General features: G+C 54.3%; 3 protein-coding genes across 4 annotated transcripts; 1 reads left to right on the top strand and 2 right to left on the bottom strand.

The window, feature by feature from the left end:
- Positions 1-1,009: 1,009 nt before the first annotated feature.
- On the top strand, positions 1,010-8,440 carry TRIM28 (tripartite motif containing 28). Its single transcript, XM_055145408.1, has 17 exons — positions 1,010-1,663; positions 1,880-1,992; positions 2,192-2,324; positions 4,023-4,158; positions 4,236-4,352; positions 4,471-4,585; positions 5,443-5,589; positions 5,696-5,810; positions 5,892-5,998; positions 6,093-6,129; positions 6,225-6,270; positions 6,342-6,612; positions 6,693-7,012; positions 7,089-7,212; positions 7,665-7,751; positions 7,849-7,986; positions 8,083-8,440. Exons 1-17 carry the CDS (start codon positions 1,297-1,299, stop codon positions 8,257-8,259), a joined length of 2,550 nt encoding a protein of 849 aa, XP_055001383.1. The 5' UTR covers positions 1,010-1,296; the 3' UTR covers positions 8,260-8,440.
- Positions 8,441-9,085: 645 nt separating this feature from the next.
- CHMP2A (charged multivesicular body protein 2A) lies at positions 9,086-12,856 on the bottom strand. 2 transcript variants are annotated; one of them, XM_004616922.2, is made up of 6 exons: positions 12,087-12,856; positions 11,321-11,512; positions 9,727-9,906; positions 9,518-9,648; positions 9,368-9,429; positions 9,086-9,277 (listed from the first exon to the last, which is right to left on the bottom strand). In XM_004616922.2, the coding sequence occupies exons 2-6, from the start codon at positions 11,486-11,488 to the stop codon at positions 9,150-9,152; spliced, it is 669 nt and encodes a 222-aa protein (XP_004616979.1). In that variant the 5' UTR covers positions 11,489-11,512; positions 12,087-12,856; the 3' UTR covers positions 9,086-9,149. The 2 variants fall into 2 exon arrangements, with proteins under 2 accessions (XP_004616979.1, XP_055001384.1); XM_055145409.1 differs by having other exon boundaries at positions 11,321-11,541.
- A 151-nt stretch (positions 12,857-13,007) lies between these two features.
- Positions 13,008-16,322, bottom strand: UBE2M (ubiquitin conjugating enzyme E2 M). Its single transcript, XM_004616921.2, has 6 exons — positions 15,641-16,322; positions 14,345-14,439; positions 14,204-14,242; positions 13,991-14,094; positions 13,617-13,680; positions 13,008-13,534 (listed from the first exon to the last, which is right to left on the bottom strand). Exons 1-6 carry the CDS (start codon positions 15,747-15,749, stop codon positions 13,394-13,396), a joined length of 552 nt encoding a protein of 183 aa, XP_004616978.1. The 5' UTR covers positions 15,750-16,322; the 3' UTR covers positions 13,008-13,393.
- Between the last annotated feature and the right edge of the window lie 1,084 nt (positions 16,323-17,406).

The following is a 17,406-nucleotide window of genomic DNA, read 5'->3' on the forward strand; positions in this document are numbered from 1 at the left end:
CTTCTTTTGCAGATCCTGCTTCCTCTCTAGATCAGATGTACTCTTACCGATTTTCCCGCTTTAGAATGCCCCTACTGCTGAGGTTCAATTCTCCCAGGTGTAAAGAGTCAGCGCATACATTAAATGAAACTTGGAAAGGATGGGTCCAAGAAGTAGTACAGGTTGTAAGGTACTTGCTTGCTTTGCATGCAGCAGACCCTGGTTTACTCCCTGGCACTGCATGTCGTCCCTGAGTGCTGCCAGGAGTGATCTTGAACATAGAGCTAGGAGTAAGCCCCAGGTTTATGCGCTGTGGCCTCATGGAAACAAAAAAGGGATCGTGAGGGGCCAGAAAACTGGAGTCCATGGTTTGCATGGGGAGGTTGGATCCTCAACACCAATTACTGTCTGGAGTATCCCTTCAAGCACCATCATGACCTTAAAGCAAAAACACAAAACAAAAGCAGGCAAATTGAGAAGGGGCCTCCAATGGGACACAGGGAAACCCTTAGAACCCTAGGATCAACATTTGGTTTTGGTGCTTCTCAGGTTAAACAATGAAAAATTAAAACCCAAAACTTAGCTTCCGGGCTCAAAAGAGCATTTCCACCTCCAGCAGGACCCTCCACCCATGCCCCAGCGTCTTAGGACCAGCCCGGATCCCGCCCCCTCTCCAGGCACTGCGTGACGCAGAGACTGGAGACAACTTCGGACGATCCAGAGGGGCGGGGAAGAAAGTGGCGGCGCGCGGCGCTGATGCGCGTGCGTAGTAAAGCAGCGGGGAGTTGGGCTGAGGGGAGAGCACGTTCAAGCAACGGTGCACGCACCGCGCCCTCAGCCAGGTTGCGGCGGTGACGTCACAGGGGCTCTGCCCCTGCTACACGCGCCGCGCTCAGAGGTTTTAGGCCGGGCTGGGCGCGTGCGTACTGGCAGGCCTTGGCGTTGGCTCCGCCCCGGGCTGAAGGCGCCCAGTGCGCGTGCGCGCTGGCGTCGGCGCCAGTTATTTCTGTACCGCCCCCCGGCCACGGCTCTTTCTGCGAGCAGGCGCGCGGGCGAGCGGTTGTACGCGTGGACTGTGGCGTGGGCTTAGGCGGCCGCCTGAGAGGCAGGCAGCGCGGCGCAGAGGCGGGTGGCGGGCCGGCAGTGGCCGGTCGGGCCTCGGCAGCGCCCGGCGCGCGGGGGGCTACGGCCCAGGCGGCGCGTGGCGGCGCTCGGCCTCGCGGCGGCGGCGGCCCAGCCGTTGGCGGCCCGCTCGTCTGCGCCTGCGCAGCGGACCCCGTGCTCCTCCTCCCCCTGGGCGCCCCCGGTGGCTGGTGAATGGCGGCCTCAGCGGCGGCGGCCTCGGCCTCGGCCTCGGCGGCGGCGGCGGCCGCAGCCGCAGCCTCTGCCTCGGCTAGCCCTGGCCCGGGCGAGGGCTCAGCGGGTGGCGAGAAGCGCTCTGCAGCCTCTTCGGCCGCAGGCTCGGCCTCGGCTGCGGCCTCCGCCTCGTCGCCCGCAGGGGGCGGCGGCAGCGAGGCATTGGAGCTGCTGGAGCATTGCGGCGTGTGCCGGGAGCGCCTGAGGCCCGAGAGGGAGCCGCGGCTGCTGCCCTGCTTGCATTCGGCTTGCAGCGCCTGTCTCGGGCCCGCGGCCCCTGCCGCCTCCAACAGTGCAGGGGACGGGGGCGCGGCGGGGGACGGCGCCGGTGAGTGCGGGCGGGCGACCGCTTCTCCCACCCTGGTTTCTGAGCCAGACCTCCTGCGGGCACAGGGTCGTACCCCTGCTTAGCGCTGGCGAAGCGTGCAGAGATTCGCCGGATTGGGTGTGGGGAGTGGGAAACCTGCTTCGAGTTTAGGAACGAACTGGGCCCCGGCTAACAATCGGGTTTTCCAATCTGAAAGGTTCCTTGTCTGCTTCGCAGTGGTGGACTGTCCTGTCTGTAAGCAGCAGTGCTTCTCCAAAGACATCGTGGAGAATTATTTTATGCGCGACAGTGGCAGCAAAACTGCTACCGACTCCCAGGATGCAAATCAGGTATGTTAGAGCATAACTGTCCGCTGGAGGTCTGTGGGCCGAGGGGAGGGCATCCTCCCAGGTGAGAGCGGCACTGCCTGCAGGGCTCTTTCCTACACTACTGAGCTTAGGGTGGGGAGATGAGGTTTGATAAAGGTTGAATCAACCACACTTCTCTTGCCTCGGTTTGTTTTTCTCTGACTCTGTTGTTGCCCACTAGTGCTGCACGAGTTGTGAGGATAATGCTCCGGCTACCAGCTACTGTGTGGAATGTTCTGAGCCTCTGTGTGAGACGTGTGTGGAGGCACACCAGCGGGTGAAATACACCAAGGACCACACTGTGCGATCCACCGGTATGCTGGGTGCAGGGGCCCTGAGCAGTTTGCAGCTTTGCAGTACATGATAGCTAGTTATAAGGGAAGTTTTTAGGGGGTGCCATTTGTCGAGTTCTGAGTCAAGAATTCAGAAGGGAATTCCTTGAGGGTCAAGTTGGTGGGAAGAAAGTACTTGGGCCACACCTTGCAGTTCTCAGGTTGTCACCACTGATGATGGATTATAACACCCTGTGTAGTGCCAGCATTTGAACCAGGGTCACAGCTACATGCAAAGCAAATGCCTTACATTTATGTATCATTCTGCTTCCACCCGTTTTCCCCCTAGGGACAGTCTAAAATCAGCTGGTAGTGTAACTTAATTACAGGCAGGTGGCCAAAGATGCTCAGGGGAATCTCTTTGTTACAGTGTGTAGTGTACAGAGGTTTAAAGAAGGTCTTCCAGGAATTTACAGGTAGTAAATGGGTTCCAGTGGTGTAGGGAAAAGCATATGAACACAGGTGAGTGACTATTTGGGTAGGCTATAATGGGTCTCCCAGTTCCAGGGGTTCCTTGACACTTGACTATAGCTTTCTAAGACAGGTCTCAAGCTGAGTATTGGTCAATACTTGTCAGACTACCTCTGATCATTTGAGTTTTGGAAGTGTTTTAGCTTTGGTGCCATTGATGTTCGTTGTAAGAATTTATCTTGTTACCCTGAAACCTATTTTATATGCTGGCAGTGGTATGAAAAGGGAGTTGAGTCTCAAGTCTTTGTTTTTATTTTTTTGTTTACTGGCTCTTGTGTGGTTACAGAGGGACTTGGTGAGGTCTGAGGAGCCAGGAGTAAAGGTCAGGGGTCTTGTTTGGTGGGGTGTTCTGGATTCCAGGCCAGGCCAACGTGAAGGAAGGGTGAAATTGAAGGAGCAGCCTTGGTTGATCTGTCCTAATGTATCTTAATTTGGGTATGTCATGTGGGTAAACAATAACATTTACTCACAAGTTGCTCTCTGATAGGCGATTTGCTGTGGGGGTGATGGGTGTCAACTGGGTATTTTTTGGGGGTGGTATTCTAAATACTAGGACCTTCCTCCCAGAGGGATGGTTTACCACTTTTCTGAGGGTCCTGTTTGAGATCTTCTTTTTACCTGAAAAGACTCTGCAAAAGCCTGGCTGCTGAGAGAGGAAAGCCTGCCTTTGAGTTGTACAGAGTCTGTGGCCTTCGCTTATCAGAGAAGAGGGAGGTCATGGTGTGGTTCCGTGAAGAAACGGCTTTGAACGGTGTCTCTAGGCCGTGATTACTTTCTGCCTGTGCTAGAAAGCATATCCTGCCTGCTGGGATGCCACTGTAGTCAGAGTCCCTTCCCCAGCTCGACAGAATCTACTGTGAGTGGAGAAGCAAGGGAGCCCAGTAGGGGGTTTGGAGGCAGAGCTCTTTCATCTCCCCCTGGAGAAAGTTTTCCTGTGAAGGGAACTGCAGAGGGGAATGTCTCCTGCCAGAGACTCTTTCATACCTGTTGTGTTGGCACCTGTAGAAGGAGGGGGTGGTGGGTCTTTTTGAAGAACAGAATCTTGATCTTAAATTGACACGTCTGTCTGTCCTACCTCAGGACCCTCTGGGTCTTCCAGTAGGGTTTTAGGACCAGTAGGGTTTTAGGACCTGTAGGAAGTGAAATTCAGACGCCACCAGATTTATGTGGGTCAATGCTTAGTTTCATTGTATAGTTTCTATTACACAGGTCCTGCTAAATCAAGGGATGGTGAGCGCACAGTGTATTGCAGCGTGCATAAGCATGAGCCCCTTGTGCTGTTCTGTGAGAGCTGCGACACCCTCACTTGTCGGGACTGCCAGCTTAATGCTCACAAAGACCACCAGTGAGTCTTGGGTTTGGGTGAGTGGGCCCTATTCATCCGCCTACCCTGTTGCCAAACTAAATTGTGTCTGTCTGTAGGTATCAGTTCTTGGAGGATGCAGTGAGGAACCAGCGAAAACTGCTGGCCTCGCTGGTGAAGCGCCTTGGGGACAAACATGCAACGCTGCAGAAGAATACCAAGGAGGTTCGCAGCTCGTAAGTTTGAATGCTATATCTTTGGGAAGGGTGTACTCAGCTGTGCATCTTCCTCGTTTGACTTAACCTGTCCTATTTCCTCCCACATTTCCCCCCCCCCCCCACACACACACACCAGAATTCGCCAAGTGTCTGATGTTCAGAAACGCGTGCAGGTGGATGTTAAGATGGCTATCCTGCAGATCATGAAGGAGTTGAATAAGCGGGGCCGTGTGCTGGTGAACGATGCTCAGGTTTGTTTACCCTTTGTGGGAGGAAATATACCTGGGCTTCTGTGCTGGCGGCTGAGAGAGGAAAGATCCTAGTACCCTCTTTTTTTTTCTCGCTTTGTTACTGGTTCACACCTGGCATTGCTCAGGGCTTACTCTTGGCTATATGCTTGGGGCAGACCTCATATAGACCCCAGGTCCCTTTGTGGGCCTGGGGGACCATATGTGTCCAAGGTGGGCACTGAACTAGGCTTCAGGCCCTATTTACTCATCCCTCATTTTCTCCCCCTTGGAAAAGTGCTTTTTTTTTTTTTTTTTCCTTTTTGGGTCACACCCGGCGATGCACAGGGGTTACTCCTGGCTCTGCACTCAGGAATTACCCCTGGTGGTGCTCAGGGGACCATACGGGATGCTGGGAATCGAACTTTGGTCAGCCTGGGTCAGCCACGTGCAAGGCAAGCGCCCTACCTGCTGTGCTATTGCTCCAGCCCTGGAAAAGTGCTTTTTAAATTTATTTTGAGTTTTGGGCCACACCTGGCAGTGCTCAGGGCTCAGTTTTAGCTCTGTGGTCTGGTGACTATATCGGGTAGAGGGGATTGAGTCTGGGTAGGCTTTAAGGTAGGCTGGAGGATCATCCTGCCTATTGTACTCTCTCTCTCCAGCTGTTTTACATGTTCTTTTTTTATTTACGTTAGTCACAGCTGGTGGTGCTCCGGTTATTTCTGACTGTGTTCGGGAATCACTATGCGGGCTCTTGGGACCATACAGAGTGCTGGGGATTGAATCCGGGTCAGCCATTTGCAAGGCAAATTCCCTACCTGCAGTACTGTCTGTCTGGTTCATCTTACCCTTTTATCCGCTTTTTTTTTCTCCACCCACAGAAGGTGACTGAGGGGCAGCAAGAACGCCTGGAGAGGCAGCATTGGACCATGACCAAGATCCAGAAGCACCAGGAGCACATTCTTCGCTTTGCTTCATGGGCCTTGGAGAGTGACAACAACACCGCACTCCTGCTCTCTAAGAAGCTGGTATGTGGTAGTGTACATTGAAGTGGTGGGCCCCAGGTACCAAGCAGCACTTGGTACCATGGATTCTGAATCACTGCTTTTGTGCTCATCGGTGCTCTATCCTCAGATCTACTTCCAGCTGCACCGGGCCCTCAAGATGATTGTTGACCCTGTGGAACCCCATGGTGAGATGAAATTTCAGTGGGACCTCAACGCCTGGACCAAGAGTGCAGAGGCCTTCGGTAAGCCTTTCTTTACTTCTGCTTCATGTTGCCACTATTCTAGGTATTTTTGTTTGTGCTTTATCATTCTTTCTCCCATAGGCAAGATTGTGGCAGAGCGTCCTGGCACCAATTCAACAGGCCCTGCATCCATGGCCCCTCCCCGGGCTCCAGGGCCTCTAAGTAAGCAGGGTTCTGGCAGCAGTCAGGTGAGATGGAAGTGGGGAACCTGTGGAGGGAGAATAGGGTTGTAGGGATCCCATGGGACACCTGCCCACTGAAGTACCTCCACTCTGCCCACAGCCCATGGAAGTGCAGGAAGGATATGGCTTTGGGTCAGGTGAGTGGGTATGCCTAGCAGGTGGGAGGAGTGCTAGCATCCATGTTTTAGCTTCGTATTAATTAGCTCACTATCCCTTTATCTGTTTTGAGCAGATGACCCTTATTCTAGTGCAGAGCCTCATGTTTCAGGCATGAAGCGGTGAGTGTGGCTATCCTCTGGAGCCAGGTGGGAATGGGGAGACCCGGGTTTAAATGAAGTTGTACCCACAGGTCCCGCTCAGGTGACGGTGAGGTGAGTGGCCTCATGCGGAAGGTGCCACGGGTGAGCCTAGAGCGCCTGGATCTGGACCTCACTGCTGATAGCCAGCCCCCAGTTTTCAAGGTTTTCCCAGGCAGCACCACTGAGGATTATAACCTCATCGTCATAGAGCGTGGTGCTGCTGCTGCTGCTGCTGCTGCTGCTGCTGGAGGAGGCCAGCCAGTGACTGCACCTCCTGGCATTCCGGGTGCCCCGCCTCTGCCTGGTATGGCCATTGTCAAGGTAAGCTTACTCAAGGTATGACGGGAAAATGCTTTCACTGAAGCCTGAACTGTGTTAACATGTTTCTCATCACCATGCAGGAAGAAGAGACGGAGGCTGCCATTGGAGCCCCATCGACTGCCACTGAGGGGCCTGAAACCAAACCAGTGTTGATGGCTATGGCAGAGGGGCCTGGTGCTGAAGGCCCCCGTCTGGCCTCACCTAGTGGTAGTACTAGTTCAGGCCTGGAGGTTGTGGCTCCAGAGGGCACCTCAGCACCAACTGGTGGCCCTGGTGCCCTGGATGATAGTGCTACCATCTGTCGTGTCTGCCAGAAGCCAGGTGACCTGGTCATGTGCAACCAGTGTGAATTCTGCTTCCACCTGGATTGCCACTTGCCTGTTCTCCAGGATGTGCCAGGGTGTGCCACTGGGTCTGGGCAGGGTGGAGGGCTTCTGTGAGGTCCTGTGCAACCCCTTACATTATTTTCATGTCAGGGAGGAGTGGAGTTGCTCACTTTGCCATGTGCTGCCTGACTTGAAGGAGGAGGATGGCAGCCTGAGCCTTGATATTGGTGACAGCACTGGAGTAGTGGCTAAACTCTCACCAGCCAACCAGCGGGTAAGGGGAGGGTCCAGCAGCTTTTTGTGTACATTCCCTACCCACCTTGCAGTTTCTGTGTTTTTGGGTTACCAAGCACAGTTCGTTCTAATTCCCAGATCTATACTGGGGGAGAGGGTGGAGGGGGGCGGGGAGGGATGATTTAGGATTGAACCTGGGCCATACTCAGTTATACTGGATTAAACCCTAGTCTTCCACTTGTACAGCTTGTGCTTTAGCTCTTTGCACCATCCTCTGGTCCCCCGCCACCTGTTTTATTTGGGTGGGGGGGGGGTGCCACACTTGGGTTTAGTCCTGGCTGTGCATTTAGGGATCATGCCTGATCACTCAGGTGGTACTCAGGGACCATAGGGTGCCAGAGACCGAACCTAGGTCTGCACATAAAAGGTGAATGATCTACCACTGTACTATCTCTCCAGTCCCTACATTTCCCTCTAATGTCCTGTCCATAGAAGTGTGAGCGCGTCCTGCTGGCCCTGTTCTGTCATGAGCCCTGCCGGCCCTTGCACCAGCTGGCTACTGACTCTACCTTCTCTCTGGTGAGTTACTAGGCCTTGAGGGAATGGGGAGGGTAGTGCCTGGGGCTATGTTTTTTTTTTTTTTATCTTCTGCCTGTGGCTGTGGTTTCTACTTTAGGATCAGCCTGGTGGCACATTGGATCTAACCCTTATCCGAGCTCGCCTGCAGGAGAAGTTATCACCTCCCTACAGCTCTCCCCAAGAGTTTGCGCAGGATGTGGGCCGCATGTTCAAGCAGTTTAACAAGCTAACAGAGGTAGGCCTAAAGAAAGTAGCTGGGTTGGGGGGGTGGGGTGGAATGCCAATGGGGTTGGGAGAGCCAGGACCCATCAATGCTGTCTTCCTGACCCAGGACAAGGCAGATGTGCAGTCCATCATCGGTCTGCAGCGCTTCTTCGAGACTCGCATGAATGAGGCCTTTGGTGATACCAAGTTCTCTGCTGTGCTGGTGGAGCCCCCACCACTGAGCCTGCCTGGTGCTGGTCTGAGTTCCCAAGAGCTGTCCAGTGGCCCTGGTGATGGACCCTGAGGCTCCAGTATCCCTAGCCGGCCCCTTATCTTGGCTGTTACCTATCCTTTCAACATACCCCTCACAACCTTTCCCCTTGGTGGTCTGGCTCCCACTTCTTGGTGGTCCCATCCCCTGCCCTCTCACAATATGGTTTTTACTTCTGTGGATTTAATAAAAACTCTTCACCACTTCTTCAAGAGTTGGTTGGTGTGGGTAGTGGTCTCAGAGCCTCTTTTTTTGGGCCACACCAGGCAGTTCTCATGGTTTACTGCAACCTGGCTCTGAGCTCTGGGACATACAGGTGATGGGGATCAGACCTGGGTTGGCCATGGGCAAGGCAAGCGTCTCAGCTTGAGTAATATTGCTCAAGCCTGTACCTGGTTTATCCTGTTTCAATACCTCACCAAACCCTAGTCGTTGGGTGTCCTTGTTTACCAGTTGACTGGTGAAGAACATAACTTCCTGTGCTGAGTTTGTGTGTTTGGAGGGGGGAGCAGGCACACTGGAAATTCTATCCTGTGGGGGAAGGGGAGGCTGGTAAAGGCCAAGGATATAACCAGTTGCAATTTGTAGCAAGTACCTGACTGTACTCTTAGCTTAAAATCAGGATGCTGCGATGAATGGATGCGCCTGAAACTGGTCAAACACCACCCCTACCAGGTAACCTGGGAAACTTTATGAGATAAATTAGAATCATTCAGAGGAGCTTACCTAGTCTCTGTCTCAGGCCAACATAATGCAACCTGCGTGTTGATGGACAACTTAAAAATGCTGATGTGAAAAAAGTTAGTATGTCTTCCCTGAATGCCTTTGCGTCCGCCAGTGATAAAGCTCAGGAACTCTATAGTGTCCGATGTTTTTATTACCACAGAAGACATACAATGAAAACATTTGTACTTCCTCTCCTGTTAGTCCCTCCGTAGGTTCTTGAGCCGCTCCTCCAGGTCAGCGTCGGCATCTACGAGGGCAGAGGCTGTAGCCTCTGCTTTTTTCCCACCTGCAGCCACACTGAGTGAGCCACCAGTGGATGGGAGATCTGCAAAGAGAAAGTTAAGAATTATTATGGAAAAGAGTAATACTGGGGCAAGAGGGTCGGGTGGGCTGTGGTGGGTTAGGGCCCGCTTACTTGACAACTCATCTGACAGGCTCAACCCCAGCTCATCAAGTACCTGGGACACAACAGCATCACTAGGGAGGAAAAGAGAATCTCAGGAGGACCAGGATTATAATTGCTGGGCTAGGCATGCATTCCCACCTGCCTTTCCCTTCTCCAAACCTCTCCTCTTCATCCTCTTCATCCCCCATAGCATCATCAATAGCATCATTCATCATCTCCTCTTTCATGTCCATGATCTCTGCTTGCCGCTCAAACTCCATCATGATCTTCTGAATTTGGGGCAACTTGAGCTGGAATTGGGGGGGAGTGAGGGTCTTGTTTTTGAGGTGGGGGTGGGTTAGTAGGCAGAGGAGTAGGGAGACACACACCTGTCTATTCATCGTGCCCATGGCCTTGGTGACACCTTTCATGGCTTGTGCCATTGAATTGTTTGATTTGAGTGTCTGGATCTTAAGGGACACAGCCTGGATATTGGCCCGCATCAATACAAACTTGCGCACGTAGCGACGGGTGCGAACCAGGTCCTTTGCCATGATGCGCACTGCATCCTGCAGAAACAGATAAAGGCAGGAGGACTGCTGTTTGAACACACATTATTCCAATACCTGTTAGGGCTTTTAGGAATCTCTGGTTACCAGTGATCAACTGTTCCTCCCAATCTCACTATTGATCCACCACTACATAGGCTCTGCTGTAATATGCTTGCTTTTCTGTCCCATGTGCTGAAATAAAAGTCTCTGCTCACTGGTTTTGGGATCACATCTGGTAGTGTGAAGCATCCACTGTTCTGGTGTACCCTGTGGTCCTGGGGTTTGGCATGTGTTCATCCCTTAGAGGTGATGGCACCCTTGCATACTCTACAGGTTTGTTCTATTTAAAATTAATTTTTCTATTTTGGGCCATACTTGGAGAACTTTGGACCATCTGGGATGCCAGGGATTGAACTGGGTCAGCTGTGTGCATGACAAATACCCTATCCATTGTACTATTGCTCAGGCCTGACTATTTTTGGGAGGAGTTATGGGAGGCGGATACCTGGCTGTGTTTATTCCTGGCAGGAATGTGGAGACCCTATGGGGTGCCAGGGATCAAGCCCAGGTCAGCAGTATGCAAGGCAGGTGCTTTTTATGTCCTATATCTGACTTTTAGTTTTTGGCCACACCTGGCAGTGCTAAGGCGACCATACGGGATGCTGGGGATTAAACCCAGGTCAGCTGCGTGCAAGAGAAATGCACTATCTCTTGTACTATTTCTGTGGCCCCTCTAGCCGATTACAAAATTTTTCATTTTCAAAAATTGTATTTTTGGCTAGATCTGGTGGTTCTTGGACTACTTAGGGTAGTACTCTGGTAACCATGTGGTGCCAGGAGTGAACCTAGGCATCTGTATACAAAACACCGAGGCAGCATGCTTGCTCTCGCCTATTCTATCAAAGTCCAGAATAATTCCCTTAAAACCTAGTACTGAATCTCCATATTGGAGAAGAACCCACCTCCTTCACTCACATAAGCACTTACCTCACACCATGCTGAATCACATCCATGGCTTAGTTTACTGCCTAAACCTTTTACTCCTGTGTCATAAATCTCAAAATAGCAGCTTTTCCTGGCCCCATTATGGGCACTGTTTCCCCACTGTTTCAACCTTATCTTTTGGTCTCACTGATCCAATTGTCAGTCATATATCTGGCAGGTGACCCTGTAACTCAGCTCCCCTGGACACCAAATGAGCTGGTCTATTCATTTTTCTAAGCATCTGTTACTCTACTGAAATTGAGTAGAGTACTCAATTTCTACTCCATTTGCTCTCTGCTAGACACTTGTTCTCAATGATCACAAGCTTGTTAAAGTTTGGCTGAGATATGATGCTCTTGGAAGTGGCCTTTCTGGAATTTTAAACTAGCAGTGCCTGACAAAGCAACAGAACCCAACCCTGTGCTCCAGTCTCCCCAACCCAGCTCACCATCTGGCCCTGCTTGGCCATTTTCTTGATGTCTGCAATGATTTTCTTCTCCTGTGTCTCCAGCTTCTGTCGCTCACGGTCCAGCTCGCGCATAGCTCGATTCAACGCCCGCTGGTTTTGCCGAAGCAGCTCCTCTGGGGTCTTCCGGCGCCCAAACAATAGGTCCATTGCGGCAGGAGCCTGCCAATGGACCTAGGACAAGTGGGAAGCCTGGGTGGAACCTAGAATGAATCGACAAGCGGCACACTTTGGGGGTCACAGTGTGTGAGGGGTTTACAAAGTGCTCTGGAAAAGGGAAGAATACCATGGGAATACCCGTGGGAGAGCAATGGAGATGAGCGGCTGGGCTTCCAGTGTGCCCATACTGGTGCAAGGCAGCTTGTCCCCTCAGATTGTGGGTGCACTGAGATGAAGTGGGCGTGTGTGGGTGTACACCGAACTCTGGATCCCTGAGTCAAGGCACCGCAGTTGTGGTAGGGAAGGGAATGGAAATTGAAGCTGAGTGCCCAAAACAAGGAAGATGGAAGTGTATGGATGAATCGTTTTCGAAATGGAGCCCCCCAAAGCTGTGGGGAGCAGGATTTGGGGGGGTAGCACAGGGTAACAGGGCAGGGCCTAGGTTTGCTGGGTGTCCATGCAGAGGGACCCCAAATGAGGCCAGGGAACCCAATAAAGGGCGTGGCACTAGGCACTTCGGTGTAAGGACCCTAACACGCCGCCGCCCGCACGCCCACCCGGGACCCGCGGCCCTGCTGCGGCCACTCACCGGAGCTGGAATGCAGCTCCGCTTCCGCTTCCGGGTCTCGCTCTTTCCCCGCGGATCCCACCGATAGCCCCTCGGTTCTGCGGCTGGCTATCGCCGCCGTTTCCGGATTAAACGAGCTAACGTCACACACCCGCCAGCGCCCGGAATGCTGGGAATTGAGGCACTCAAGTGCGCACGCGCAGGCTGAGACGACACGCGCATGCGCACTCGCTTCCCAGCGGCTCACCTATTTTTGATAGGTTCAACTTCCTCGCCCAAAGACGCTGAGTCAGGTGCTGAATCTCAGTACTCGAGAGGATGTTGTTTCTATATTTTTCTGTTTTCGGGCCACACCCATTGGTTGTCAGGGATTACTCCTGGCTCTGTGCTCTGGGATCACTCCTTGCGGTGCTTTGGGGACCATATGGGACGCCGGTGACTGAACTACAGTCTGCTCCGTTAAGGAAAGCGCCCTGTCTCCTGTTTTCTCTGGCCCTGAGGATTGTCTCTAAAGGATGCCATCGGTCAGCTCTCAGCAGGCTTGGTATCCCACAGCTATGACTAGCTGGAGGGACCCCGACTTTTCCCTAAGGGCCAAGACTCCACACCTGGTAGACTTAGGCAGGTGTCCTGGGCGTACCCCACGACAGAATCGCGCGCAGCTGGAGACAGCAGTCTTTCCCCTATACTGTCTTGTCAGCTAGGAATCAAGCAGGCTATGGGATCCTGCTCAATCATTCCAGATGGGATTGATCCCAACCCACCTTAAAGCCTAGGCTTGTTCCCCTCTCCTACCACCAAGACTGCCTCATGACACGGGCAGTTTGCTGAATGGTGTCTTAACTTCACACTTGACCATAAACCTTCCACCACTCTTGATGCAGGGTACCTGGTGGTCATCATCTGCCCATCCCACCGAACAGAAGGAAGAGGCGGAGGCCATGCAGTAACATTCCCCTTTAATAGCCTGGTGGGACCTCCAGTGGTGGAGGGGTAGGTGGGGTGCCCAGACCTTGTCCGCCCAGTCCTTTCGGCCACCTCTCCCAGAGCCCAGAGTGGGGGCGGGGGCTGGACAGCACGCAGCTGGGGGATAGGCAAGCCAATTCATTTCCCATTGCCGAGTGAGTCGTGGGAAGGCTGCTCCGACCTTAATCACATGGTGGTTAAAAATAAAAAGGTAACTAGGAGTGGGTGGAAGGGAGAGGAGACAAGGCCAGGGCATGGGCTTCCACCACAGGCTGCCCCACGCCCCCACCTGTGGCCCCCAATAAATATTTTCAGGGGACGCCGGGGCTGGTGGCCCTGGCAGGGGCGGATGTGCGCGAACCTTATTTCAGGCAGCGCTCGAAGTAGGTGGAGCCAATATAGCCTCCCCGCATGGAGCGCTGCACATTCTGCTCAAACAGCCGCCGGTTGTTCTGCAGGACCTCCGCGGCCTCTTTGTTCAGCGGGTCTTCAGGGTTGGGCTCCTGTGGCCAGGATGGGTGGAGTCAACAGGCCCAAGTGGCAGAGGGTTAACCTTCCCCAATCCCACTACTCACTCCTACTTACCAAGAAGAGATACTGCAGGCCATAAATTATGGAGTTTATCGTAAGGACTGGCTTCCAATCCTCTCTGTGGGCAGAGAGAATTAGGGTCAAGGCTGCTGAGTGGGCAGCGGCCACAGACCTTTCTGGGGCAGGACATATCAGGCCCAGGGTCCAGGACAATGTGGTTGTGAAAGGTTACCGGGAGGTTTGTTGTACAGGCCTGGGAGAATGCCAAGGTCAATCCATGAGAAAAAAAAATGGGGATGGAGGGGGGCAGGGAACACATACAATGATGATGACAACACCACCACAAGGAAAACGAAATGCAGTACAAGGCCATAGTGGGAACCTTGCAAGCAGGGCTATGCAGAGCGGTGGAGGTGTGGTGCCCTCACCTGAGAATGTTGAGGCAGACGTTGCCCTCTAGGTCAATGTTGGGGTGATAGACCATCGTCTCACACTTCACCTTGGGGGGGTCATGCGGGTAACCCTGGCCCACCTGGCTCCAGGAGAAGAGAGGGAAGGTAGACAGGTCCCCCATGCCACATTGGGGTCTTAATTGTTGCCTCCTCACCCCATGAAGGCATCCCTACCCACCTGGAACTCACCTTAAAACTGAACACAAACTTCCCGCTCTTGTAGAAGCCCTAGGAAGGGAGAGAAGAGGAAGGGATTAGGTCTGGCAAATGAACGAGGTTTTCTTCCTTGGGATGGAGCCAGGTTGCCTTCAACCCCCTTCCATTCCCCACCTCATCAGGACAGATAACCAGCTTGAAGTTGAGGAGGTCGTCGGGGTCTGAGAAGCTGATGTCACACGTCTTAGGCAGGTTCAGTTCGTTTATGTCTGATTAATGCAGCAGAAAAGGGGAAGGGAAGGACAGGAAAAGAAAGTATTCAGAGTAAGTGCAAGCTATCAATAGAGTCCCCATGGCTTCCTCCAGGACACTCCAGGACTCTAGCCTAAGCTGTGCATCCCCCAAACCCAACCCTGTTCCTGTTCTTCGTGTTAGGCTCTTCTGGATCTATAGTGTACCACCACAAACATTAAATGTGGCTGTGTCCTAGCTCTTGGCCTAGATATTTTCAACTGTTCTGGACCCACAGCCTTAAGCCCAGCCTCCAGTAGCTGTGTCCCTCCAACCCAGATTCCAAGTGCATCCCCTGGCAGCACTCTGAAAGTGTGGGCCTTTAGGTCTTCTTTTCCCGTTGTTTCTTAGTGAAGCAAATAATTTTATTTAGGAAACGAGTGTGAATAGTCCAGATCCACAATGGAAGAGAAATTAAGCACCTTGAGCAGGGATGTGAGAAACTCCAGAATGGAGTAGCCCCTCCCCCACCCCAATCCTTGGTTCTGCAGCAATGACCTTTCACTTCCAATATAGACCATCTCCCAAACTCAGGGACTTGCTTCTCTTTTCTCCATTCCTGTCATTCCCAACTCCGGTTCCCATCTAATCCCAGACCTGAATCTCCAGGCCTCCTAGCCTATACCCCCGACTCTAATAGTCCCACCATAGGAACTACAGTAGATATGCCTCTCCTTTGCGATCTCCAGTGCATAGCACACAATTATCCTTTCCTCCTCCACCTGTCATCACACCCCAAATTCCTATGGGACCTCCAGGGCCACAACCCACCCTACCCCATCGAACTCAGATTCCCAGCTATCCGGCACAATACAGCAAATCTTCTCCCACCCCTACCTTGAATATCTACTCCTCTGCCAGGTCAGCACGCTCCTATGCGAACGCCCGACCCTGGCCCTTCAACCCCATCCCCGCGGTCCGACTCTCAGACTCCCAGTACCGAATACGAGACGACAGGTTTTCCAAATACCCCGAACACCCTGTCTCCCCCCATTTCTGACCAGTCCCTTTATTGCATTAACCTAACCTCGATTTTCCATCACGCAGGCCTTGACCTCCGACCCCCACATTCCCGGCACCGCCACCTCTAAGGCTCAGTGACCGCATCACTCTACTCCAGAACCCACATCACGCCCCAGGCCTTGACCTCCGACCCCACCCCATCCTGACCCCCACCACCTTTCTGGATCCGCAGCTGAGCTGCCGACGCCTTCTTGCTGCTGCCCTTGGTGCCGCCGGCCGACTCCTCCTCCTTCTTCTGCTGCTTCAGCGAGAACAGCTTGATCATCCTGCCGCCGCCGCCGCTACCGCCGCCGCGGGGCCCGGGACCCCGGCCACCCGGTTCCCCGCTGCCGGCCGCACCGCCTCCGCCACTTGGACCCGCAGCCGCGGCCTCCTCCGCTGCTACAGCCGTCCGCCCGGCCTGTCGTGCCGCTCCGCGCCCAGCGCGCGGCCCGCGTCGGCTCCCGTACTCGGGCTCCGGCCTGGCCCGCCGCCTCGGACTCGCTCGGCTGTTCTCGGGCCGACTCGGCTTTTCTCGGACGCGCCCGTCCCCGCCCCCAGCGGCCGCTCCCTCCCCTTCGCCCGTTCAGGTCTCCTCGGGCAGGGCCGCCGTCGCGGCGGCGGGGCTCCTAGGCCGCGTCGCTTTCCCGCTCGCTCGATCCCTCCGCGAGGGGGCTGTGGCGCGAGGTGGATGGGGGGGTTGGCCGCGGCGGTGGAGGCCGTGCCCTGGAGGAGGTCCGGCTTTCGCGGCAGTACCGGCTTCGGCGTGGAGGTCCGCAACGGCCCCGGGGCCCCACGCTTCGGAGACTTCCGCCGGCCGCTTCGGCTCGGCCCGCCTGGCCGCGCTGTGCGCTTGCGCAGCTGCTGCTGCCGGGCTGAGCGATGGCAAGTGACACACGGGCGCCTCCGAGTGGATTCGGGTATTTCCGTTCGGGGTGGCCCATCCGTGGCCACTTCCGGACATGCTCGTGGACAGAGGAAGGGGGCGGTACCGCCGCCATCTCCGAGCGATATTGCTTCCTGGCCCCTCGCTCGCTATCCCACATTGCCGCGAGGGTTTGAGCGGACCGCGGCAGGTTGGGCCGGAGCTTAGGCAAGTCCATGGCCGTTACCCTGAGTGCACGAGGTCGAGCATTCCAGTGAACCATCTAAAACCTAAAGCACATGCTTGCTGAGATCCTGGTCGAGGTAAACCAATAAACCGTGTATTGGGCCAGGCAATGATGAGCACTATGGTACTTTACACAAGTGAATTCTTGAGGGATGGGTCGTGGGGCTTGGGCGCCCTCCGGAAGGACCACTAGCTCCTGCAGCCGCGTGTTGTTGCTTCTGGCCAGCAGGCCGAGGCCAGCCTCTCGCCCAATCCCTGAGCAGCTCCCTGCGGAGCGCGCGGGCGGCTCGGCGGGAGGCGGAGGTTGTGGCCTGGCTGGCCAGCCCCTCCCTGAGTGCAGCTCCCCGGGCCTCCCCTATCACCACCGGCGACATTCTATTAGCGCCGGACCTTTGTGGGAAAAGTTAGTGGAGTTGGTGGAGTGAGCCATTCTCCAGCCCTGGGCCCGGCAAGAACGATGTTGGCCTGTGGTAGATCACCCGGCCCTGACCCCAAGCCTCACTTGGAGTGCCATGGTATCCTCTCAAGTCCGTTGTCTCCCTGAATTACTGTGTACCGCGGCCCCCAGGATGTTGTATCCGCCTTTCGGAATCTCTCAGTGGCTTCCGATCTCGTACAGGTACCAGCTCTCCAGAGGCTGTGTCCTGGTCTGAGTCCACTTGGAGCCCTTGGGCTCAAGAACAGATCCCAGTGGTATCCTCCCAGTCGCTAACCCACTGTGGCCCTTAGATCCGCAATGCCACATCCCTCAGTGTCCTTCAGCCTTCTTGTCCTGGTTTTATTAATCCCAGCATTACTTACCAATTTTTATCTTTGAAAACCGAGTGCTGGA

The sequence above is a fragment of the Sorex araneus genome, chromosome 8 (assembly GCF_027595985.1).
Source record: "Sorex araneus isolate mSorAra2 chromosome 8, mSorAra2.pri, whole genome shotgun sequence".
In the NCBI taxonomy this organism is placed as follows: domain Eukaryota; kingdom Metazoa; phylum Chordata; class Mammalia; order Eulipotyphla; family Soricidae; genus Sorex; species Sorex araneus.

Coding starts and splice junctions, on each gene's coding strand:
- TRIM28 (XM_055145408.1), top strand. CDS start 1,297: ATGGCGGCCTCAGCGGCGGCGGCCTCGGCCTCGGCCTCGGCGGCGGCG. Junction 6,130..6,224: donor AGGATATGGCTTTGGGTCAG/GTGAGTGGGTAT, acceptor TGTTTTGAGCAG/ATGACCCTTATTCTAGTGCA. Junction 7,752..7,848: donor CTGACTCTACCTTCTCTCTG/GTGAGTTACTAG, acceptor TTTCTACTTTAG/GATCAGCCTGGTGGCACATT.
- CHMP2A (XM_004616922.2), bottom strand. CDS start 11,488: ATGGACCTATTGTTTGGGCGCCGGAAGACCCCAGAGGAGCTGCTTCGG. Junction 9,430..9,517: donor GAAGAGGATGAAGAGGAGAG/GTTTGGAGAAGG, acceptor TTTCCTCCCTAG/TGATGCTGTTGTGTCCCAGG. Junction 9,278..9,367: donor CCTGTCAGATGAGTTGTCAA/GTAAGCGGGCCC, acceptor TTCTCTTTGCAG/ATCTCCCATCCACTGGTGGC.
- UBE2M (XM_004616921.2), bottom strand. CDS start 15,749: ATGATCAAGCTGTTCTCGCTGAAGCAGCAGAAGAAGGAGGAGGAGTCG. Junction 14,440..15,640: donor TCAGCTGCGGATCCAGAAAG/GTGGTGGGGGTC, acceptor TGCATTAATCAG/ACATAAACGAACTGAACCTG. Junction 13,681..13,990: donor GTCTGCCTCAACATTCTCAG/GTGAGGGCACCA, acceptor CTCTGCCCACAG/AGAGGATTGGAAGCCAGTCC.